General features: G+C 47.7%; 1 protein-coding gene across 10 annotated transcripts in view; it reads right to left on the bottom strand.

Moving 5' to 3' along the window:
- ANK1 (ankyrin 1) overlaps positions 1 to 26199 on the bottom strand; it is a 210362-nt gene that overhangs the window by 114814 nt on the left and 69349 nt on the right. The window contains exon 1 of one of the 10 annotated variants that reach the window (XM_036456824.2): positions 15618 to 15747. The exons of the other annotated variants lie outside the window; for them this stretch is intronic. Coding sequence (XP_036312717.1) covers positions 15618 to 15644 — 27 coding nt within the window. The 5' untranslated portion in view covers positions 15645 to 15747. Of the gene's footprint in view, positions 1 to 15617; positions 15748 to 26199 lie in introns of those variants that run through there. 10 annotated transcript variants of the gene reach the window in all.

The raw sequence follows: 26199 nt of genomic DNA, 5'->3' as shown, positions 1-26199 counted from the left end.
CAATCTTTAGTCCCCCAAATGATTTTAGGGTGAGGGTAACAGGTAAGTTATCAATACAAGACTTGGTGGTACAAATAGGTCTGCTTCTCCTCATTCCTTTATTCTTCCATTCAAACATGAACTGTTGAATTGCCATGTGCAATGTGAGAACCCAATGGCAAACACAATATTTCTACTCTATGATTCCGATCCTGCTGAAGACTGCAGACTACTAGAGGTGAAGATATAGCTATATCGAACATAAAGAGCACAATGTACACATTAAAGACTCGGTGAGACAATACCTCAAGAGATGCCCATGGCAGTGTCTGATCAAAAGGAGGAATCCAAAGGAGGGGATGAGATCAGAGGGGGGATTTTTTTATGAGCAGTGAGGTTGGAACCAAACCTTCAGGTCTGCCAGTTTTTAGGAATCATGGGATCAGTGTTAACACCACCAAAGCTTATTTGGGGCCACCTCTGTGCACATGTTTGGTTATAGAAGACAGTCAAAGAGAATACATGCTTCTGACAGAGAGCGTGGGTCCAGAAGCAAATGCTTGCAAATTAATTATATATGTGTGTGTATATATATATGTATGTACATTAGACAACAAAATAAATATGCCTACTCTAGCGTTGTGTGAATGTTATGCAAAAGAATAATTCATTTCTAACAACAGTGCAGCTTTTAAGTTTTAAATGCCTCCTGTCATGAGACTGAAGGGAGTTTCCAATCTTCATAAAGACGTTACACAAAGAGGGAAATGAGATGATGGTTGCTCGATTCATTCATTTATTTAAAAAACGTGTTAGGTGCCAGGCACTACTTAGGATCCAGCACCAGACAGACAGACAACAGTCCTGCTCTCATGGAACTTGCATTCTAATGGGAGACAGGGGACAGGGCCAGAGGGGCTGTGGACAGATGGGCAATGAGATATGGGGAGCGATAAGAGCCATAAAGAAAAACCTAACGGGAAGGGAATGGAGAGTGATGGGGGATGCAGTGCTAGATACATGAGACCCCTCTGAGGAGAGGACACTGGCGCAGAGGCCTGGATGCAGGCAGGCATGGACCTTGTGGTCGCTGGAAATGCACAGGTTGTAAGAAGTCAGCCCGACATAGGAAGGAACATTCTAGTGCCCTCCTCCATCCCCTCCCATCACCAAGGTGTACCTGCACATTCTATGCACCTTTTGATGCCCACTGGGACAAGGAATTAGAGGAATTGGTAGAGGAACAAAATAAGAATGAAAGATAATAATAGTTAACGTTGTGGAGGGTACTTACAATGTGAAGCACTGTTTAAGCATCTTACAAGTATTAACTCAATCCTCACAGCAACATTAGAGGGTAGATGCTCTAATTGTCCTTATTTTATGAGTGGAAAACAGAGGCACAGAGAGATTCAGAAATTTGCCCAAGGTCCCACAGCACATAAGTGGTAGAGTCAAGATTTGAACTCAGCAATCTGGAGCCAAGCCTCTTCCTGTAAGCATTCTGCTCTAGAAGACAACAAGGCAGTATAAGGATAGAAACCTGGGAACTCTGAGGAAGTGATAAACAAACGAGAAGTCAGGTCTGGCTGGGAGAGCGATGAGAGAAAGCCTGGACAGGTCTCTGTTCTCTAACAGTTGGGTGTGTCCTACACCAGGGCTTGGTCCAAGCCACTTACTCTAATTATTATGTGGCATTTTGCTAAGTGCATACCCTGTCCGGAGGCCAAGCAGGGAAGCTGAAGTCACAGGCAGCTGAAACAGAGCTCCAGGGTCACACCTCTCCCCCCTCACCTCCCCACCCTGGCTTGCCTGAAGGCCTCTGGCCAAGCAGACCAGACAGGAGGCCCACAGTTAGCTCTCAATTTTGAATCACCAACTTCCAACTATTTCCTCTTGGAATCGGATTAACTTTACAAACAGCCTGAACATTTTTCAAATGCCTGAAGGCGCTTGTTGAATTAACCTGAGTGACTCACTATTGCAGCATCAGCTCATTCTCCTTTCCTCCTGGTGATGAGACACCCCCCCCCCACACCCACCCAAGGGGGAGGAAGAGAGCAGACGCCTCTTTTATTAAATTCTTCCCACCCAAGTCCACAGAGCAATGGATTTCCTGGAATCCAAGTCTGGGTGCCTCCAATAGTTGCCCTGGCAACTCTGAGAGAGTGTGTATGTATGTGTGTGTGCGCACATGTGCATGTGTGTCCATGTCTGTATGTATGTGTTTATGCATACATGTTCGTGTGTGCGCGCCTGGATGTGCGTGTGGATCATCACTGTCAGGGCAACTTCAGACATTGAGACAAACAGTGGGTCAAGGGTGTTAGACTCCAGGAGATGAGGATTGGTTTGAGGGCTGCTGGATTCACTGTCTTTCCTGTAGGTCATGTATTATAATTTAACAGTGGGGTTGAGGGAGGGAAGGGCTGTGAGTGGGAAGAGAATATAACACACACAAAATCAAAAGTGATCTGGTATTTAACTTCTTTTTTCTGTGTGTATATATTTTGATTGATTTCAGAGAGGAAGGGAGTGGGGAGAGAGAGAGAAAAACATCAATGATGAGAGAGTCATTGATTGGCTGCCTCCTGCACACCCCACACTGGGGATCGTACCCACAACATGAGCATGTACCCTGACCAGGAACCGAACTGTGACCTCCTGGTTCAGGGGTTGACACTCAATCACTGAGCCATACCGGAGGGGCTGGCATTTAACTTCTAATAGCATCGCACTAAGAAATTGGAAAATCCCTAATGGGAAATGCTAAAGAGAAGCACCTCTGCCCTGTTCTTCTATATTTGTGGGATGTCTCCCTCTCTGGGGAAAAATGTATCACTTTCTGTTTTAACTGGGGTCTCCGTTCGGAAGGCTTGAGAGAAGAGATGAAAACCAGCTGGAGGTTTTGTTGGTGACTGTGGCCTTGAACCTCATCCCAAATCTCCTTGGCCACCTCCACCTTGCCCTGCCCTCTGCAGCATTCCTAGGCAGTCCATAAGCTTTGGACTGCCCACAGCAAGGACCCCCTGCCTAGTGGCTCTTCCCTCCCTGGAGGGACAGCATGTTGTGCGATCCAAGAGACACCCACAGGGCGGTGCCACAGGAGCGCCCCACCCAGCAGATGTGCCACGTGCCTTCTTTGTGGGTCCACACCCTAGTGATCATGGAGTGGACCCTCCTTTCCAGGCTCTCTGAGCCCGGGGTGCTCAAGCTCTGATCTCACCTCATTTCCAACTTCCCTTCCCCCTTTATTTCCAAATTGTCCCCCAGCCCCCCAGTCCTCCCCAGTTCTGGAAAAGTCTACCCCTTCATGGAGCAGCTGATGGAAGAAGAAATATTTCCACAGAGAGCTGTTAAATCAAACATGCAAATCTCAAGGCCAGGACACAGGGCCAAAAAGAAATTGGCATGCTGTAGAGAAGCCCATCTGTGTTGGGTGAGGATGTGCCTGGCATTTCTTGGGCGGGTATTTCAAATTGCGAGATCAAAGCTGCTATCCTTCAGGCCCCCCAACGTCACCCCTTCACGTGTCTCATTGACCTGTTTATCACTAACCAGGGAATGACAGCAAGCAAGTCACCTAACCATTCCGCTCCCTAGTCTCCCCCTCCACAAAATTAGATCTTACTTCCCAGTGGGAGCATCATCCTGAGTGAGTCAGTTCCTTACCGTGTAGGCCGGTCCCTAAATATCTCTCAAGCCATCCTTGCCCCTGGGGCATTTCCCAGCAGCCCTGGGGGAAAGGTGCCTCCTATGGAGAACCATTTCAGATGGTCTTGGATTCTTGGTGAATTAAACACTAAGCATTTTACATGGATCAAGATATAGGTAGTACATTGCATAAATTCATTTTTATCTCAGCTTACACATTTGGAGTAAGGGTCTCCCTAATCACCTACACAAATCGAAGTAAACAAGGTGCAAATCTGGATCCCAAGTTGGATGCAAGAATTCCATAAAATATCAAGTAGTTCATTGACTTGGTCATTAGACACCAGCAGATCAGAAAGACCCAAGATTTTTAACCACTGTATATTACATGGTATAGGCATTCCTAAAATATCCACAACAGAAAAAGCTCTTGTCCTCACCCAAAATCCATTCCCCCTGATTAAATTATTCTCTCATTTCCACAGAGAGCTGTTAAACCAGCCATGCAAACCATCCAGGCCCCATAGACAGTTCAGTAAGTCAACCCTTAGCACCAAAGTGAATGCAGCTCATGCAGTTTATGCCAACCAAACCCCAGTTCTTCTTTGAGCTGTGTATCTTATAATCATGTCATTCAAGGCTGTCATTTTCAAGGTCATCGAAGTCCTACTCCTGACCCATGCAATTTTAGCCTTCCTCGGAAATGCTTGACAGGCCTCTGATCGGATGCTCTCGTCTTTGGAGAATTCTAATTGTTGGAAAGTTCTTTCTCATATAAAACTGCAATCTGATTTCACAGGATGTCTGCCTGACCCTTTACCTTGTGCTGACCTTGAAACCCCATGAAGTGAGTCTCTGCTCTTGCCAGTGGCATCCTGGTGACAATTAGGGACTTTCAGCCTCTTTAGTTTGGCTTCTCTTCCTTGTTCCTTCAAGGTTTCCTGCAGCCACCATTCCAGACCCTTTTCCTTGGTGGTTTCCTGCCTACATATGCGCTCCGATTACCAAGTTCTCTCCTGAAATGAAATCAGAACACTATCTTCTCAAAGTAGCCTGATACTACATTTCCCAAAGTGTATTCCCAGGAACACCAGCCCTGTGCAATGCCACCCCAACGGTTGCACTAGACACATAAGTGTCAGAAATACAGACTTTATCCTTAGAGAGTCTCAAAACAAGGAAGCATGTTAGAGTTCTGAGCAGTCGTGGAGAGAACCTGATTAGTGAAGTTTATGCCAATACGCTTCAGCGATATTTGACTTGAAGACTCTATTTCCCCCACGTAACACAATTTCAGGAAAGGCTGGGCATTTTCACTCTGACTGACCTCCAGCTAGCTAAGACTCCTAACACTTCATTACATTTCCCAACCCCACTCTCTTTGACCTTACCCTCCCCCACCTACCCAAGTCTCCTTGACATCCAGGATCTAATAACATAAGAACAAAGAACCCTATTGCACTAGCCAACTGTAGTTAGTAAATTCCTTCTTAAAGCAAAACATCTTTGGGGAAATAAATAACCAATTCCATAATGTCCTTGTTTTGTACATGTGAACTTTCATTTACTACATTTCATCTCTTCAGCATGCCTGTAACACAATGAATGCAGTGCTACCACCTATCACAGGGCATTGCTTTTTTTTTTTTTTTTTTGTGACTGATGTTTGTCATTAACTTCACTGACAAATATGAAAGACAAGGAGAGAGTTGGAAATACTGTTAGCACATATAGTGTATCTGAATCTATTCAGTTAAAGTATATACTTTTACTTTAACAGATTTTATGTACAACCATTTTCCTAGGCCCTTGGAAGCTAGCTACGTAAAGAAACCCCATGGGGAAGCTTTTGCACATTAAGCAAACATCCTGTCATACATCAGTTGTAGGTTCGGATGCATATATACTAATCCAATAATTGAGGGCATTCCGCTTTGGGTTTTCAAAGCACAGGGAAGAGCAACCATGCACAGTGCATGAGCATAGTGGGTGATATGAAGGGCCAAAGGTGCCCTGCCAGGACCGTGCCACAGGGCCAAATGCTTGCACCTCCAGAGTGGAGCATTTGGGGCGTGGGCTTCCAGGAGTCAGTGTGAAAAGCCACGGTGTGACCTGGAGGAGTGGTGCCAGCCCTCACCAACCCCCGCTTCTCATCCTGAGTCTTCTGTTTCCACCATTTCTATAAAAGCGGAATAAGGTACTAGGTAAGAAGGTAGACTTTCCCGGCTTCATATCCCAGATCTACCTCTCACTAGCTATATAGCTTTGAGCAAATTTAAAAATATCTCTCTGTGCCTCAGTTTCCTTATATGCAATAAGCAATGGCCTCATAGGGCCATTACAGGGATTACATGAGTGAGCGCCTGTACGGCTAGGAGAACAGGGCCTGACGCCGGCTCAGGAGTGTGAGTGAGGGCCCTCACATTTCCCCTTTTCCTGAGTCATGTCTCACACTCACTGCTTTCCACTTAACGCTAATACCTTACACTGAATCTCCATTACTTTTCACCTGGACCATTCAGCATCCACATCCAAATCGCCACATGCAGGCTCCCCCCATCCACTTTGCACACTAGTGCCTGACAAATCACAACAGCCTGCTAACACTAACTCAGCACTTGACACCCAATGTCTTTGGGGTTGTCAGTGCCAAGTGCTATTATTACATTTGCATTTTTCAGATGGAGACACAAGGACATTTCAAAACCCCATGGGGAAGACAATTCAGAAGGAAACTGAAAATCCAAAACTGCCAATTTGCCAGTTCATCACTCCTGCTGCAAATGTTTTTTTGGTGTTTTTTTTTTAACCAAATCTGAGAGACTGCTAATAGAAGGCAGTTTCTATGAGAGATCTATAAAGAGAAGAAAAAAGGTAGTAATGGAACAGGTTCCACTTAATTGATCACCCATTGCAACAATCTTGACATATTTACACACACACACACACACACACACACACACACACACGAGTCACAGATAGTAATCATGTACTTTTTTAACTCCACAGCAGTCATTTAGTGCCCCAAAGTAGAGATGGATCAACTACTAAGACCACAGCTTGAGGAAACCAGAGGATGGGGGAAGCTATGAGCTAAGGAATATGGTGGAACTTTCTCTGGCCCAAAGGATGGGTAGCATTTGGGTTGTCACCGAAGGATGAAGGTGGAGGGAAGGCTCAGCCTGGAGGCCAACAGTCATGGTTTGTTCTCATCCTATCAAAAGTTTGAGGAAGTTGGGCTGTAAACCTCTAGCCTAATAGGTGATGCTGAATGGCAATCCGCACACACTTGGCAATGAAAAGACCTCTACTGCCATTGCCTACGTCTCAGTGTAGAAGTGGCCAATTCCCGGCTCTCCAAACGAATTTAACTCCCCAGAACCTGATTAGTGGTAGCTAGGATAGATAAGAAACTTGAAATCTGCAACATAATATTACTTCCTGAGAGGTACCCCACAAAATCAACACATACTGAAGCACTCCCACTACTACACCCCAACACCCCCTGACTGGCGCCTGGCAGCGGCTGCTGCTTTATCACACGCTCTTGCCCACAGGCTAAAAGCGGCTCCAGAATCTTTCTCATCACAGCATCCCAGGCAGCTGCTACCAACCAGACTGGCGCTGGCACGGGCAATGCAATTCATGTTCTAATCCAATGTTGTTCAATCAGCAATTTGTAACAAATGCAGTGCTCTCGGCTGTGGGGCATGAATGGTTCATCAGGCCTCACCACTGTCTTGATGACATATTCTTTAAGAGTCTCGCCCCCTGCTTCTCTGATTGCATATTTCCCAGAACACTGACATAACTGACTTGCCATTTAGATTTTCTTTTGTGTGTGTGTTTGTTAATCCTCACCCGAGGATATATTATTTTTACTACCAGAGGCCTGGTGCACAAATTCAGGCACAGGTGGGGCCCCTCGGCCTGGCCAGCGATCGGGGGCAATCAGGGCTGTCTCACCCAGTCCTGATGGGGTGACTGGGGGGAGGGATTGTGGGAGGTTGGCCAGCTGCAGGAGGTTGGCTGTGGGAGCACACTGACCACCAGGGGGCAGCTCCTGCATTGAGCATCTGCCCCCTGATGGTCAGTGTGCATCACAGTTACCAGCCAGTCATCGGTCATAATGGTTTCTTAGGCTTTTATATATATATATTTTCAGAGAGAGTGGAAAGGAGAGAAGGGGGAGAGAGAAAAAAACATCAATGTGAAAGAGACACACTGATTGGTTGCCTCCTGCACACACCTCAACTCAGCCTAGGATCCAGCCTGCAACCCAGGTTGCATGCCCTTGACCAGGAATCAACATTCAGTACAAGGCTGATACTCCAACCACTGAGCCAAAAGGGCTAGGGCTAGGTTTTCTTAATGGGACAGAATTCGATGGCCAGAGAACACAAGTGAACAAGAACACAAACCCCACAAGAAAATCAGAGAAGTTGTATTTTTCATCGTGAAGTTGACAGGCTGGTGTCAACACCAGTCTCTGTGAGTGGGATAAGTATTAAGTCCATTCCCAAATCGGCTGTTCTCTGGTTGTGCCTCAAAATCAAGTTATGGGGACTTCAAGCTGGGACCTGACCCCCGGCCACAGGGCTCCATTATGAACAGTTTGTCAATACCCTCAGACAGCAACCTGATTTCCTCCCTCTTCCTGATGGCATCAGCCTCAGTTTCCTCACCGGTAACATGGGTGGTTGTCCCCAGGTGGCTGCTGTGAGCATTAAAGCAGCTGAGGTGTATGAGTCACACAGCATCATGGCAGGTACACAGTAGCTACTCAATGATGTTAACTGTCTGCCATTCCCCTTAACTGGAATCTCGTCACTTCTCACCTGGACAGGCATCACATTTTCCCATCTGGTTTCGACTCCCTGCCACTCCAATGAACCCTCTCCCTCAATCCTGACAAAGTACGCTTCTGATCATTATACTTCCCTACTCAACCCTTGCTGGCTCCCCAACGCCTATAGAATAAAGTCCAAAATCCTGGGCTGATATGCAGCATCTTTCACAAGCTCATTCCTGCCTACCTCCTCATCCTCAGCTCCCCCGCTGTCCACACCTGTCCCCAAATGCCTGGATCGTGCACCTTCCCCGGGCATGCGAGGCACTTCTACACATTGCATCCTTCTGATCATGTGCAGCCAGTCCCTCCACAACCTCTGCTTTGAAAAATTCTACTGGTTCTTCAAAGCCCATTCAAAGTTATCTTCCTCTATGAAGCTCCCTGATAAGCACCCTTGTTCAACTGACAAGCAGAATTAATATTTCCCTATTCCAGTCTCCCACTAACGAAGCCCTTACCTGAACTGAAGCAATGTTGAAGGTAGGAAGATTTTTTTTTTAATTTCTTAGAATGTTTAAAGTTATTGACCCAGAGAAGAATGTGTGATTTCAAAATATTATCATAACCAACATTTCCTGATATGCCAGACTCCAATCTTGTATATGCCTTACAGCAACTCTAGGGCATTCACATTGTCCCGTTTACAGGCGAGGACATGGGAGGATGGGGAGGGTGTACAGCTGGCTCACCAGCGCCATCTAGAAAGTGGAAGAACAGGGATTCAGGTGAACTGGCTGCAGAGCCCAGGGGCTGGACCATGGCAGTCAGATGGCTGGTCCTTAGTGCTCTCGAGCGAGTATGCCTGCACTGTGCAGTTTGGGTATTGGGGTACAGACTAGTGGGGAGAAAGGCATGTAAAATCATAATTTCCTATACAACCAGTACATGATACAAGGAAGATTCACACTACAAGCATTAAAAAAAATCAACCCAATTTAAAAATTGGCAGACCAGCTCAATAAATATTTCTTCAAAGAAGAAATCCAGAGGCTAGCAGACATATGAAAAGATGCTCAATGTCTCTAATCATCAGGAAATGCAAATCAAAACCATAATGAGTTTTCAATCTCTTACCAGTTGGAATGCCTGTTATCAAAAAACTCCAACAATAAATGCTGCCAAAAGTTGTGGAGAAAAGAGAACCCTCGTGCACTGCTGGTGGGACTGCAAATTGGTACAGCCACTATGGAAACTAGTATGGAGGTACCTCACAATATTAAAAATATAACTTCCATATGACCCAGCAATTCTACTTCTGTGTATCTATCTGAAGAAAATGAAAACACAAATTCAGAAAGATATATGTACCTCTATAGTCACTGCAGTACTTATGACAGCCAAGAAATGGAAGCACCACGGGTGTCCATCAACAGGTGACTGGATAAAGAAGATGTGCTATACAGGTACAGCGAAATATTACGCAGTCATAAAAAAATAAAATAAAACCTTGCCATTTGAAACAATATGGATGGATCCAGAAAGTATTAAGCTCAGTGAAATAAGTCAGACAGTGGAGGAACAACACAATACCATATGGTTTCACTTATAGGTAGAGTCTAAAAATCAAAACAAAATAGGAACAGACTCATAGATACAGAAAACAAACTGATGGCTGCCAGAGGGAGGCAGATGGGGAAATGGGCAAAACATGTGTAGGTTGGGGAATAAGAGGTACAAATTTCCAGTTATAAAATCAATAAGTCCTCAGGATGTTATATACAGCAGAGAGAAGAGAGCCAAAAATATGGCAATAACTTTGTACAGTGACAGATGGTTATTAGACTTATTGTGGTGATCACTTCATTCCGTATATAAATGTTGAATCACTCTGTTGTATACCTAGAGCTAATATAATATTGTATGTCAACTATGCTTTAATAGAAAAAAATAATTAGTTCCTTGCATCTGTATGACTCAAGATCCGATTATAAAGGCTTGAATGGATGCATGCAATTTTTTAGAGATCAAAACCCCTTGAAGAGCCTAAGAAATAATGGCTAATAATGGAACTCCAGGCTTCCCAGGAGATCGGTGGCGAAGGTGTTGGAGGACTAGGGGAGTCTTCCGGTGCCTTCAAGTCACACCGTGTAGACAGAAGTATTACCCAGCCCTGAAGAGACTTAAAAATGATACCCCGAGCCATGCCCTCCCCTTGGAGAAAGCCCACAGCTCAGATTGGCACTGTCACCGGACCCATCCACCCACTGGGAGGTGAGGTTGCCAGGGTGGGAAGGGAGTGGTGCCTGGAGCCGGTTTTTTGAGCAGCTGGAACTTGCTCCATTGTCTGCAGCCACTGGCCACCTTGAGCCTTGATCCACAGCTGGGCCATCGGAGAACCAGCAGGACTGACCTCAGGCCAGCTCCTTTTCAGCTTTTAGAGGCACTCACTTTGGGAAGGAAACTGAAACCAGATAGGTTTTCTTTCTTACAAAAGATGGCTTCTCAATCCACTTGTGGAAGGACAGAGCAGTATTCCGACCAGCATCATCCCAGGGAGGGACAGCCTGGCTTCCCGCTGCCTTCTCAGTCTCCTGGTGGCACTGGTGCCGGCAGCTTCCTGCGCTCCAGCCCCGGGTGGGAGAGAAAGGCTGGCACGGGGGAGCTTCGCTTGCTCTGCTTTTTCTAATCTGGCCATAAGCAAATTTCCCCTTGAAGCAATCCACCCCTTCTCCATTCCCCGACCCTCTCCCACTCCAGGGCCTAGTGTTCAGGAGCTGGTGGGTCAGGCCCACAACCTGCGGGCCCCCTCCTCCACTAACCACTTTCCTTCCATCCGTGCAGGGCTGTGACGGGAAATCAGGAGAAAAATCAGCCTCAGAGGGCCCTGGTGGTCAAGGGTGAGCGGGAGACGGGGGAGCAGACAATGTCATGTCTCTAATTGGCTGTCGCTGCCTGTCAGACAATGATGACAGAACTCCGGTGAGTCAGAGACCGAGCTGGGACCCCTGACCTCTGCACAGGGTCTGTGGGAGATTTGTTTTCCAGATAAACAACCCAATCCATTCCTGACACGCAGGCAACGCTCAAGGTTTGTGCAAGTAAAAGGGAAGCAAGAGCTCAGACTCATCCATTCGTTTGGAATGACTTCATTGAACAGATCTAGTTTTTCAGCCCCATGTTCAAGTCCTTGGTCGATGCCGGAGGGGAGCGGGGGAGGGGGGGAATAGGACAAGTGAGTCAGAGGTGAGTCAGCCGGGGCTGCCACCCCCAGCTTGCAGGGGATGACGAGTGTAAATAAACGTCAGGGGGCAGAAAATGAGAAGCGCCTTAAGGGAAGTTCCAATAAGACCTAGGAGAGTTCAGAAGGAGGAGCTGACAGGTGTGCACTGTGCCGGGAGCAATTCTCTCAGGAGCAGGAGGAGGAAGCAGAGCGGGAATGACGGGCAGGCTGGGGCAGGAGGGATCACACACGGAGTCCGGACCCTATCCTAAGCGCAATGTGAGGCCGCTGAAGATTTAAAGCAGGGCTCTGACAACAATCCCCTTGTTGTCCATAAAAAAGGGATTCTAGCTCGGCTGGTATGGCTCTGTGGTTGAGCAACCTATGAACCAGGAGGTCACGGTTCAATTCCCACTCAGGGCATATGCCTGGGTTTCAGGCTGGATCCCCAGGAGGGGGCATGCAGGAGGCAGGCGATCAATGATTCTCTCTCATCATTGATGTTTATATATATATATATATATATATATATATATATATATATATATTATTATTTATTTATTTATTTTTAAAGAAAGGATCCTAGAAAGCCAGACCACCTATGGGAAGACAATTGCTACCTTTTAAAACTAAGAGCAAATTCAAGGTTCCCCGCCATGGCCACTCTGCCTTGCCATGCTTATACCGGATACACCTTCTCAATAGCTGGTGTTCCAGAACCACAGCTCCAGAGCTGTGCTGTAGGCCAAGGTCCCAGGGAAACCATGAAGGGCCGCCAGCAGCTGTGATTACAAATTACCGTGCTGCATGCGAACTGTGACTAGATAGTGGCTGCCACTTCCTTTTTAATTTTACCCATGGTAATTTTTTTTAAGTAAAGAGCACCTGTGGCGTTATTAATGTTCTCATTAAATTGGAAAGTGCAAGGGAGACAAGGATTATCAATTCCTGGGAAGGGCCGTGAAATATAGCCTGGGTACCTGTGTTCCCAGAGGAAAAAAGGCCGAGAACCACGGCACCAGCAGAGTCTGGGGATAACTCCGCTCGCCACACTACAGTCGGTCATTCTGTTTGGTAGCCTGTGGTTCAAGGCATTAGGAAGTCACAGATGCAGGGAGAAGTCAAAGCATACCGTCTGTCTAACCTCCAGACCATCTCATGCTTCTGGTCTTGCACAGGGCAGAAGTGATGTCTTTACAATGCTGTGCAAGGACTTACATGTTCTGCTCCCTGCCCCCTCCCCAGTCTCCTCCCCCCCCTGACCTCACCCCCTCCCACAATGTCCTCCTCCCTCTGTTTCAGCCCCACTGGCCTCCTGGTTCTTCCCTCAGCACTGGGACCTCTGCAGGTGCTATTTCCTCCAGAGCTAGGCATGGCTCTCTCCCTCCCCTCCTTCATGTCTTGCTCCATGTTTTATTTTTTATTTTTTAAGGAGCTTTGAGAAGCAATGCTCTTTATCCTTAAGAATGCTGCCAGCTAACCAAGATCATCATGTTTCATCAGTGTCCACACCACACTCAACGAGCCACCTTATAAAAGTTTCCTACCAAAACCGTAACAGACACATACATTCATTAGCAGTTTGATATAAGAAATCCTGGCCAACCCAAGGACAGAGGCCAGACTAAGATACCATCCACAGGTTGGGCCGGCCAGAAAGAAAAGCAGCTGATGCCCCAATACGGTAAGCGTCTGACGTGGGCAGCATAGACGAGCATCGGGAATCCTGTTGGATGTTAAAGCTAATCCATCACGGAGAAATCTGTAGTTTCTGATAATCAACCAAGTTTAATGTTTCATCCTGAGGAATGGTCATGCAGAACCCAACTTGGCAACATAACACACCGCCCCGAGGCTTTCCCAGAGTGCCTCACTTAAACTGCACAACCCACTCCGCTTCCTCTCCCCCGGCCTGCCCCCGGCCCACAGCACTCCTCATCTTTAGGAAACGAGCGCTCGTGCGTTTGGTTTTGAGTCTGTCTCCTGGTCCTGCTGGAATGGGAGCGCCCCAGAGCAGGGACCTGTGTCTTGGTTCTCACTGCTCTATTTCCAGTGCCCTCAACGGGACCGACACAGCAGGGATGTGGCAAATGTTTGTTAAGAGTTAGCAGACCCAGGCTGAGACCGGTTTGGCTCAGTGGATAGAGCATCGGCCTGCGGACCGAAAGGTCCCGGGTTCGATTCCGGTCAAGGGCATGTGCCTTGGTTGCAGGCACATCCCCAGTGGGGGGGGTGCAGGAGGCAGCTGATCAATGATTCTTTCTCATCGATGTTTCTAACTCTCTATCCCTTTCTCTTTTTCTCTGTAAAAAATTAATAAAATATATTAAAAAGAAAAAAAGAGTTAGCAGACCTGGAGGTCAGAGAGTTTCTGTTCCTTTGCCCTTAGAAAGCACTCTGTTATCTTCCTGACTTCCTCCCTTTTATTTTTTCAGCAACAACAACAAAACCCACCTTTTTCTAAATATGTTTTGCTTAGATTAAACTCCAAGTTAAGTCAGCTGACATTGCAGCCACTGGCCAAATTCCACTGAGGCGAGGGGTGGAACCTGAGTTTAAAAACGAATGACAACTGACCCCGGAAGTCAAGGGCCAGCTGAGCTTAGGTGACCCTGCTTATGAAAACAACCCTGAAGGCTTCCGTCTCCTTTTCTGATGTCTCAGCGTCAGCCTCACAACAGACCCAGTTCCCGGATTTAAAAAACACGGAGCAGCATGGAGCAGCTGTCCCACGGCTATTTGGTTGGTGAAAGTGATCAATGGGAATTTACAGTATTTTGTTCATAAGCCATTCCTTATTCCTGAAAAAGCGCTGGGCTTGCATTCGGGTCTGGAGCCAGCCGCCGGGTCCCTGCCCCGCTCAGCCACTCCCCTGCATCCGAGACCTGTCAGGAGCAGCCTCCGAGACTGAGCACGCAGCTGCGGCCTGGGGGTGTCCCGTGGAAAGAAAAGACGCAGATGAACAGAACCTGGCTCGCACTGCTGGGAACTAAAAGCAGGAGACCCTGATTCTGACCGCCCCCCACCTCCCCCCAGGAAGGGGTGGGGGATCAATCGTCAAGAAGACAAATTTCAAAGATGCCAAACCACTGAAAAGAAATTCCCACTTAAAGTTGCATCCTGACATCCAAAGACTCAGACAAGTGGTAGAGCACACGCTGGCCACTATGCGAGGGTCCTCTGAGCACGTGGCCTGGGGTCCAACTCTGGCCTCCAATTCCACCACCAAGACCCTGAGCCTCCCCCTGGCACCAGACACAAAAAGCAGCACAGCCAGGCGCTGCCAGACAGTGATACGGGCTATCGTCGCAGGGAGCACCCTGGCCCTCTGTGGCACTCCGCTATCTCTATAAAAATATCCATCGGACCCTGTCTCCCACCGCCACGCCGTCGCTCTCTGCCCTTCTGCCTCACGCTTCCCTAGCAACATAAACCCCCACATTCCGGGTTTCAGGAAAGGAGAAGGTGTGACAGCCAGGTGGCTGGCTTCTGTGGGTCTTTGAGGAAACAAGCAAGCCTCCTTCCAAACAGGGGTGACCCAGGCCCCCCCGGCAGAGCAGCCCACCCTTACGGTACCCTCATTCTCCCTCAGGGCTGTGATAACACACCTCAAAAACACATTGCTCAGTAAAGGCAAAAGGAACTTCCAGAATCTCAACAGAAGCACCGAAAAACTATCATACAAAGGCAGTTCTTCGCAACCTTCAATACGGAGAGAGCATGACTCAGAGACCCGGGGAGCCGGGACTCAATCTGACAGCAAATCCTGTGCTGTAAACGGGACAAGCTGGACTAACCGAGTCGAGCGGCCTTCAGCGACAGCACGAGTGAATCCAGGTGTAATTATAAGGCACAGAGCCACCCTGGGTCCCACCGTCACATCCCCATCCCGGGGTGGGGGAGGGAGCACAGCCTGGCTCCTCACCTTTCCCTGGCCCACCCACCCTCTCCCAGCAGCCGCTGAGAACTCACTTTGCAGTGGCCCATCGGGCAGGGCATGCCGGCCGGCGGTCCCTCACCAGGATCCCTTGGGGCGCTTTGCTGGAGGAACAGCCGGGGCTGCGGGTGGCACCGCTGCTCTGCATGCGCTGGGGGCCTCTGAGGCCCGGGGGCAGGCTTATCGGCAGCAGAGGCGCTGGCAAGAGGGGAGGCGCCCTCCTGGCTCCTGCAGATTACAGGGCTGCCCTCGTCTTTTCCCGCTCAACCCACCGGGCTGGCTGAGGGGCCCCTCGGGCGGGAGCAAGGCAGGGCAGCCCTTCCACCTGTGCTGCAGGGGAGCCCCGGCCGCCCTCTCCCCTCTGCTGGCTGCCGAGAGCACGGGACTCAGGAGGCCTGGGAGGCCAGGCTGCCTGGAGTTGGCTCCTGGAGGACACCGGCCCCCAGGGGGAGGGCAGATTTCCTTCCAGGGCCACTGCACTCTCCCCGGAGCCAATGGCCTTCTCTGCACACCCAGCCCTGGGTCTTCAGGACCCGGGGCCTGACCTCCATCCTTTCACATGCCTGACGGGGGTCTGTGCCTCGGCTGCTGATGGGAGGGGATCTAGGCACAATCCTAAAACACTGGGCCCCAAAATAACCACCTTCCTGGGAACCAGAAGTGAGTCACCACGAACCGCGCTCCTGGGGGCCAAGGCAGCGCCCCACATCACTGCCAGGACGTGGGGATGCCCGGCCAGCCCCTGCCAGCCCCCGTCAGGCCCTCCTGCAGGCCTGGCTTGGGGAGGCTTCTTTTGTAACATCCGGCCACCCATCGCTCAGGGGCTGAGATAAAGCATCCAGTGGCTTTATCCGGTGAGAACACTGTGCCCTGGGGTGAGGAGCCAGGGCATGGATGACCCAGAGGAGCGGACACGGAGCCTGGAGGGCGGCAGCAGTGCCCCGCGGTCTGGGAGCGGGCTGGCCAACACGGAGGCGCCCCATGCTTGCAATACACCTTTGGGCCCTGTCCAGCCTCCCTCCCCTGCCCCTCCGCCCCCTGCTGGGCTGAGGCTGCTCCAGGTCCCCCGAGAGGCAGCCATCTGGCTCAGAGCCTTCCCTCCCGCGGGTCCAGACCCGCCTGCCAAGGTCCGCCCGTGACCCTCCGTGTGCCCAGCAGCCGGGCCGCCCTCAGCGGAGGCCGGGCCATCTGGGAGCGGCCAGCGCCTGATGTGGCGTGGGGAGGGCAGAGCACGTTCGAGGCTACATTTTTGACTAAAAATAACATCCCCACAGTCATGAGAGCACAAGTCCTTGGCCGGTGTCTTTGGGAGCGCAGGATTCAAAACAATGTCTTGTTGTGGGGGGGTTTGTGGTTGCTGCTGTTGTTGTTTTGAGGCAGCCAGGAAGCTAACATGTACAGAAGAAGCAGGACATGCCGAAACCGGTTTGGCTCAGTGGATAGAGCATCGGTCTGCGGCCTGAAAGGTCCCAAGTTCTATTCCAGGCAAGGGCATATAACTTGGTTGTGGGCACATTCCTGGTGGGGGGTGTGCAGGAAGCACCTGATCGATGTTTCTGACTCTCTCTCTCCCTTTTCTCTGTTAAAAAAAAAAATCAATAAAATATTTTTTATTTTTTTAAAAGAAGAAGCAGCAGGACATGGTAGGCATGGAGTCAAAGAACTCCACCACAGGACAAATGGTCTCACTTGGCAGCAGACTGGGCCAGGCTGGGCCACGTGGCTGAGCGCTGCCCTGAGCCACACTTGGGCGCAGGCATGGTGTTGAGTGGAGTCTCGGCAGGTTTGCTGCAAGGTGAGTGTTCAGTGAAGTCTCCGGAACGGACCGGGGATGTCACCAGCAGGGGGATAAGAGCAACCAGGCACTTCACCATCCAGAAGACAAAACACCAGCTTTCTGCCCAGATTTCCCAAGCTGGAAGGAGAACACGCCAGCAGGTAATCACGGGGCGTAGCAGTGATTTGGAAAATGCTCTGTGCGTAGACACTGTAATTTCAAAGCCTTGGCCAGGCAGGTGATTCTGCAAGGTCCTCGGGTGGTGCTTCTGGCAGCAGGACGGTCTCCATCAGTTCCCTGAGCCCCCAAACCCCAGCAGCTCAGAGTCCCTGGGAGCCAAGGTGCCTCGGAATTGAGCCCAGAGTAGGGCCATCTAAGCTTTTGTCTCGTGGATACATCAAAGGGGAAACAGCCAGACACAGAAGGGAAAAACCAAACCATCAGGCTACAGGGAACTGAGCAGGTCACACAAGCAGCTTGACCTTAAGGAACTGGACTCACCACATGCTTGAGACCCCCCAGTTCATCCCTGGAACAGTGTTGGCCGTAACAGTCACGCTAAGGATGGGCACATGGTATGATGTGGGTTGACATGACATTTGTCACTCACTGCTGCCAAGAGCTTTCGCGGGTTCTCTGCCATATAATATCCTTCTTCTTCTTTTTAAATCCTCACCTGAGGATATTTTTCTCATTGATTTTTAGAGAGAGTAGAAGGAGGGAAGGAGAGAGAGAAGCAGCGATGTGAGAGAGACACATTGACTGGTTGCCTTCCACATGGGCCCCAGTCCACAGGGGCTGGGGAATGAACCTGCAACCCAGGTCCATGCCCTTCCCTGGAAATCAAACCCACGACCCTTCAGTGCCGCAGGCTGGCACTCTACCACTGAGCCACACCGGCCAGGGCTCTTTCTTCTTAATCTCTGAAAGGAAGCCACAAAATCTGTCCCAGACCTAACCAGTTTGGCTCAGTGGATAGAGCGTCGACCTACGAACTCAAGGGTCCCGGGTTCGATTCCAGTCAAGGGCATGTAACTTGGTTGCGGACATATCCCCAGCAGGAAGTGTGCAGGAAGCAGCTCATCGATGTTTCTCTTTCATCGATGTTGCTAATACTATATTCCTCCCTCTCCCTTCCTCTCTGTAAAAAATCAATAATATATATATATATATATATATATATATATATATATTTAAAATTTGTCCCAGCTTGTGAAGTGCAAGGATTGTGAGGATCCCCTAAAAGTGCAACACCCGCCAAAACCGGTTAGGCTCAGTGGTAGAGCATCGGTCTGCGGACTGAAAGGTCACAGGTTCGATTCCGGTCAAGGGCATGTACCTTGGTTGCAGCCACATCCCCGGTCGGGGGTGTGCAAGAGGCAGCTGGTCAATGTTTCTCTCTCCCTTTCTCTCTGTAAAAAATCAATAAAATATATTTTTTTAAAATAAAATAAAAGTGCAACACCCTCCTCCCCCACCCAGCTCTTCACACGCCTCTCTCCTCTTGGTTCCATTCTTGTATGCACCAGCTCACACACAGCGCTGTGTGCCAGGCCCTGTTCTAGGCACTTGGCAGTCACTCACATCATCCTTCTAATTACTCTGAGGTATTCCTTGTCGTTAGGCTCAGTTTACAGACAAGGAGATGGAGGCACAGAGAGAGCAGGAAACCTGCTCCAGGAGAGGAGGAGCCAGTTTTCAAACCAGGAGGTCTGGATCTAGGGTCCGGAGGCCAAGTCTGCCATTTTGCTTTAGAATTAACACTTTTAGTTCATGGCCAATCCATTTTCCCTAACAAGTATGGAATTCAACATCTGGCTGCTGAATGTTTCCAGTGTTCTTGTCTCAATGTCCTGTTTTCACAAGATGATGAATAAATAAGTTGATAGAAGAGATTTTTAGTAGATTTTTTTTATTATTATAAAAGTAATGGCATCCTCATTGACAAAAATGTGGAAACAGAGGGTATTGCGTGTAATTTCAGTCTCCCTCAGCACCCCCTACATTGTGATGTATTTCCATGCAGCCTTTCCTTCTACGCATGTATCTCTTACTTTAAAATTTTTTAAAGTACATTTTTATTGTTGATTTAGGAGAGGAAGAGGGAGAGAGGGAGAGAAACAACAATGATGAAAGAGAATCACTGATCAGCTGCCTCCTGCATGTCCCCTTGGGGATGGAGCCCACATCCAGGCATGTATCCTGACCGGGAATGGAAATGTGACCTCCTGGTTCATAAATCAATGCTCAACCACTGAGCCATGGAGCCGGGGCTAAAATTTTTATTATGAAATATTTCACACAAAAAGAACATTACAGGAACTATCTGTACAAAGACTCCTATGTCTACTTCTCGGCTTCGTTAAATTTGGCCAGATTTTTAAAAGAAATAAGATATTATATATTGTGGAAGCCCCCATGCAATGCACCTCAATCCCATCCACCTCTGTCCTAGGGGCAATAACTAGCCTGAATTTGGTATTTCTCAGTCCCATGAATTTTCAATACAAAAAATATCTATTAATCAGCCTTTGTTACTTCAGGCTATGGAATCTGGGACATATCACTTACCCTTTCTGAGCCTCATTTCTCCTCATCTATGAAATGGGTATAAGACACCTCTCTGCCTGCCTCACAGGATTTTTATGAGGATCATAAGTGCTGGATCAGAAAGCACTTTATCATCATCAACGGAAACAGTAGTCATGCTTCTCGATGGTGTCTGTCAGCAGTGACAAACGACCTGGCTTATGTATCTATTCCCCTGTTTCCAACAAATCAGTTATGAGCTTTTGAGAGTTTTTTTTTTTCTTTTTTTCAAAATCCCAGCAGCCTCTGGTACCCATTTATCTCCATGAACATCACAGATTTCCCTGAGTTGATTTCTGCAACCTATCCATTTGGTGAGAACACGCTTATTTCTTTAAATACACAGATAATGGGATTTATTGTAAGACAAACTTGGTTTAAAAATCAGATTGTTTAGGAAAATGATAAAATGACTCACAAACTCACTATCCCAATATAACCACTATTATGACTCAAAGGCTGTGTGGGAGCAGGGTCCTGAACCTGGGGCTTCTGAGTCACACAGACGGGGTTCTGCCCCTTAGGAGCTGCATGGCCCGGGGCACCTTGCCGACCCCTCTCAGTCCCTGAGTCACCTGCGCCAGGAGAAGACAGGAATGCTCACTCCCAGGGCTGCTGAGAGGACGAAATGGTGGGAGCCCTGCCCCACAGGAAGTGCTCCAGAAATGTTATATGGTGTTGTTATTCTAGAGACCACCCCTGCAGACTTTTAAGAATGCACACATAATGCATATTAACATACCTATTCAGTTCCAAAAATAGGATTCACGGAGTTTTCTCACCTGCTTTTGCTAACAATATCGGAATGTTGTTTTTCTTTCACATGAGAAAAATACAAATCTGCATCATCTTTAGAGATGGCAAAGTAAGCCATCCTAGTGCTGTTGGCGACTTCATTTAATCCATCCCCTACTGCCGAGTACTTAGGTCCTCCCTTTCATTCTTTTGCCAATTTAAACATGACAATGAATACCTTGTGTTCTTGAAGGTGATTATTTTTTTAAGGTCTTTCCCAGATATTTTTCAAGACTAATTGGTGTCAAAGGTTATGAACATTTCTGAGACTTGGTTGATTTTTCTCCAGAAAATGTATGTAACTGTTTTCCTGCACCCAGGCAGCCAGACCCGACTGACCACAGCAATGCGGCTCCCTCCAGGAACTGCACTTGCCTGGTGACATGCTTTCAAGAACTGTCCTTAACTGAGGAGTAGTCTTTTTGCCCTCACCCCCCCCCAAAAAAAATATATATATGGTTTTATTGACTTCTGAGAGAGAAAAGGAAGAGGAGAGAGACAGAAACATCGATGAGAGAGAAACATCCATCGCCTGCTTCCTGCACACCCCCTTTCCGAGGATCAAACCCATGACCCAGGCATGTGCCTTGACCTGGAATCAAACCAGCCACCTCCTGGTGCATGGGTCAACACTCAACCACTGAGCCACACTGGCTGGGCAGTTGAGGGGTAGTGTTAATGCCCATTGCGATCCTGTTGCCTGCAGTTCTTCCTACTGACTGCAAGTCAAGGGCATGACCACCTCGTTTGGCAGGTCCTCATGCTGGCTTAGCAGAGATTTATTCCTCTAATTACCCCAATCCTGTGAGGACCCATAAAACAAACACTGCATTTACACCAAATCCACACCTCTGTGGGAACCTCCTAGCCAGCGGGAGGCTCCGTCTCATGAAATCATGGTAACAGCGTACATTCATAGAGCAATTTGCCATTTGCAAACACGTTGACAGACACTACTGTATGTAATACTCAAAGCAATCCTGGAGTTTTTATGATCATTAACAAGTATTAGTATTATTTCTGTTTTACAAAATGAGGGTTGCCTGTGGTCCTACATCTAATCAGTGACTGAGGCTAGAATTAGTTCTGCTGACAAAATCCCAAATTCTTCCAGGCCACACTGCTTCTCCTGCTTTGTGAAAATAAATTCATTGTGTTGTTTGGGGTTAATTTATCACTCGAGTTCTCTCACCATCATTTTTTTAAAATATATTTTATTGATTTTTTTTTTTTTTTTTTTTTTTTTTTTTTTTTTTTTTTTTTTTTTTACAGAGAGGAAGGGAGAGAGATGGAGAGTTAAAAACACCGATGAGAGAGAATCATCTACCAGCTGCCTCTTGCAAACCCCGCACTGGGGATGTGCCCATCCATAACCAAGGTACATGCCCTTGACCAGAACCAAACCTGGGACCTTTCAGTCTGCAGGCTGATGCTCTATCCACTGAGCCAAACTGGTTTCAGCCTCTCACCATCATTTTACAGTGAACCCATAAGTACTGGAGAAAGAGTGGTATGTGTGGTGTTAGGGTGAGGCATAGAGAAAGAAACAGAGAGAGGGAACCAGAGAGAGGAAATAAGGGAAGGAGAGAGAGAGAGAGAGAGAGAGAGAGAGAGAGAGAGAGAGAGAGAGAGAGAGAGAGGGAGGGAGGAGAAAGAAGAGAAAGAGAGGGATTAATTTTGCTTCAGGTGCCCCAAATTCTAGCTTAACCCTTGAGGTAATGACAATTACATTTAAAGTGTTGAATATTCCGTTCAAGGGTCATTCTCCAACCTGGAGAGTACTTAGACTCCTCAACTCATCAGCTGTGCTCTCAGATACGGCAGTTTGTCTGGTTATGGATGGTCTGCCATTTCCTAACGGGAGGCAGTGTTTGGGGAGGAAAGTCAGCCAAAGAGAAAAGCTGAATGTTCAAAATTCAGCAGAATAATCAGTGGATGCAAAGTTCCATGTTAGTAGGTATAGAGGTGGCAGGTTATCTTTTATTCCTCCCAGAAAGCAAATCTCAGGTGCTAGCAGCTCAGACTTGTTCCTTCCACCCCTCGGGTCACGGACCTGGCCTCTCTGGAAAGGAACTGGGTTTCCACAGTGCGGCCATCTGCGGCTCCTCCATGGAGGCGGCCCTGAAGCCAGAGCATGTCTCTTTCCATGGGTTTCACTGTCTACACGCAGGAATTACAGGTCCATCAAGTCAAACAGGATCACAGAACTCAATGTGGAAACAGCCGTGAGAATTCATCTAGCACCAGAACCCCTCTCCCGACAGGGAGGGGTGCCTCCTCCCCTTGACCTTCCCCAAAACGATGTGTCCCCAAGGTTCGGAAGGTCCTGGCTCACATACAGAGGTCACCACCCTGTGCCTCCCTCCTCCCGGTCCCAGTTCCACCTGCCACCACCTTCCTCTCAGCTTCCATGCTCACACTGGGCAGCTGCTGCCCCACCTCGCGCAGGCTGCCTCGCCTCCATCCCGGCCACCAGCCCGGGGCCTTCACCCTGCCTTGGGTGGTTGGACAGCCTCCATCTTAAATTTCAGCTCCATCTCAGGTTGGGTGACCTCCCTAAACCTCCACGTGTCCCACTATCCAGTAAGAAAAGCAAGAACATCTACCTCACAGGCGTCTGTGAAGATTAAACGAGATCATGCTTGCACAGCGCTCACCATGCTGGCTGCGCCTCGCCTGTGCTCAGTCGATGTAGCTGTTAGGACTACCTTTCTTTTATCCAAACACACCTTTCATTCATCCATGTTTCTCAGAGTCTTTCATCTGGAGATCCCGATGAAACACAGGACAGGGAGCAATTATGATCTCCACTCATCGATGTACATGTAATGCTCCACCTTCCCAGAGTTCGTGAGCACCTGGCTGAGGATGGGGCCCCAGAGCACGTCACCAAAGCCCTCTCTGTGGGCTGGCACTGGTCCCTTAGGGGACCCACTTTGAGTACGGTTCCTCAACTAGCTTCAAGTCACTAAACTACCAGCATCCATGCCAAATGTCTTCACTTTTCCTCATGTTGTCCATAAAAACTTCCTAAGAGACTCTGTGAATATAAAGCATGGGCAAAACAGAAAACTGAAATACGATATTAAAAAAATAGAGGGAGAGGTTCTGTTTTCTTTTCTTGCTGAAATGGATGGTCTTACTCTCTGCCAGGAGTCCCTGTCCTCACAGCATTCTCCTCCTGCTGACTCCCGGACACATCTGTTTACAACACAACTGCGTTGTTTGTGCTATAACCACTGTGTGGCTCTTAAGAAGTGACTTGATTTCATTATAGTTATCTGTGTACATGTTTGTCTCATTAAAAGAGAAAGCTCTTTGGGGGCAGATAGTACACTATGTTCACTGCCAGATGCCATCGAAACACGGGGTTTTAAACACAAGAGCTGCTCAGTAATTGCCTGCCAAGTGGACCATGGATGTATGTATGCATGAAAGAATGAACGAACAGTGGTTTCTGTCAGTAAACTGCTGTCGAGTATTACAAAGGAAATGAGGTTAGTTGGGTGTGACTCATTCTTGATGAACCCATGCTCGTTGCCAGAGATCACGATTTTCCCCTCACTGGTCATAAGCCATCTGTGTAATAATCCATTCTTCATCTTTTTTCAGGAGTTTGGCATTGTGAAATCTGTGTGTGTGTTTTTTTAAAAAAGTGAGATAGCTACCTGCCTCCAGTTTTCCTCTCCAGTTCTTCAGGACTCACCAACATTTCCCCAGAGGGTGTCTGTGACCACACGTCCAACTTTACTCAGCACCAGCAAGGACACGTGTTGGGGCTAGAAAACTCGAGTGCATTGAACACTCAGATACTGGCTGATTGGAAACAAGACAGACCAGTTCAGTGGAGTAGATTCTGCAAAGTCTCCAAACTTAAAATCACACACTCCTATTAATAAAAAATATTGTTTAGCATATGCATACAATATATGGGCATTTACTTATCTACAAATCATATACATGTACTACTATGCCAAAACATTATGTGCATTATAAAACACACAATAAAACAAAAATTTTAAAAGGATGAAATATCACCCAGCCAATGTGAATTGAGCATCAACCTATGAACCAGGAGGTCACAGTTAGATTCCTGGTCAGAGCACATGTCCAGACTGCCAGTTCGATTCCTACTAGGGGGTATGCAGGAAGCAGCCAGTCAATGATTGTCTCTCATCATTGTTTCTATCTCTCCCTCTCTCTCTTCCTCTCAGAAATCAATAATATATATATATATATATATATATATATATATATATTTTTTTTTTTTTTTTTTTTTTTTTAAGAAAGGATGAAATATGTTCTTCCTGCATTTTCTTGCACACTGCTGGGGTACATAGTCCCCGCTTGCTTTGGAGACCACAGAACCATTGCCATCACCATCAGGGTGATGAGCTGAACCCCCTGTAGACCACAGAAGTTCACTGACCTCTGGAATCACCCAGCTTGTACCCTTAATCCTCCAAGCACCTCCCAAATGTGTGCCACTGGTCACAGAGCGGAGAGTCAAAACACTGGACCTCCAACCTTTCATTGAAAGCACAGGGTGAGCCGAAACTGGTTTGGCTCAATGGTAGAGCGTCAGCCTTCGGACTGAAAGGTCCCAGGTTCGATTCCGGTCAGGGGCATGTACCTTGGTTGCGGGCACATCCCCGGTAGGGGGTGTGCAAGAGGCAGCTGGTCGATGTTTCTCTCTCATCAACGTTTCTGGCTCTCTATCTCTCTCCCTTCCTCTCTGTAAAAAATCAATAAAATATATTTAAAAAAAAGAAAAAGAAAGTTTAAAAAAAAGAAAAAGAAAGAAAGCACAGGGTGAGAACATGGGCACCTTATCCTGGACCAGTTTCTGAGCACCACCAAGTTGCCATCACTCGACTATACAATAAGAAAGCTAACACCTACACTTCAGGCTGTTGGGAGGTTAAGTGAGGTAACGTGAAAGATGGGCTCAGAGTTGGTGCCCAATCAATGACTGACTCCTCTCATGTATGAAGCACGCCTGTTTTATGTAGATGATGGTGCCCATAAGATAGGAAGTCGCTTGGCTCTCATCAAGGACACATGTGCAATACCACAATCAATAAAGAAATAAAAAATAAAAAAGAGCGTCCATTTGATGCATGAAACTACTTTTTTTCCTAGCCGGTAGTTGAAGATATAATTACTTAGAAACGCTGGACGGGACAATCTAAGGGGAGAGAAGTGGTTGGTGTAGATAAGAAAGGGAGGGAAGACAGTGAGCAACATGAGAAAAAAGGCGCCCAACTCAGGGAAGGAGCAGGCCTATTTAGTCAACTTTACCGCCCTCCCCTTTTCTCCAGCAAAGCAGTTTTTATACTAGAGATATTTTAAAAAGTAGTTTTATTTATATTTAAAGTGTGTCATGCTATATTTAAAGCATACAAAGATGACAAAGAAAAACACAACACATAGCTATGTATCCAACACTTGGCTCA

This window comes from Pipistrellus kuhlii, unplaced genomic scaffold (assembly GCF_014108245.1).
Source record: "Pipistrellus kuhlii isolate mPipKuh1 unplaced genomic scaffold, mPipKuh1.p scaffold_m20_p_3, whole genome shotgun sequence".
Taxonomy (NCBI): domain Eukaryota; kingdom Metazoa; phylum Chordata; class Mammalia; order Chiroptera; family Vespertilionidae; genus Pipistrellus; species Pipistrellus kuhlii.
Note: the sequence above shows the minus strand (reverse complement) of the source record. Positions and strands in the feature narration are given on the sequence as shown.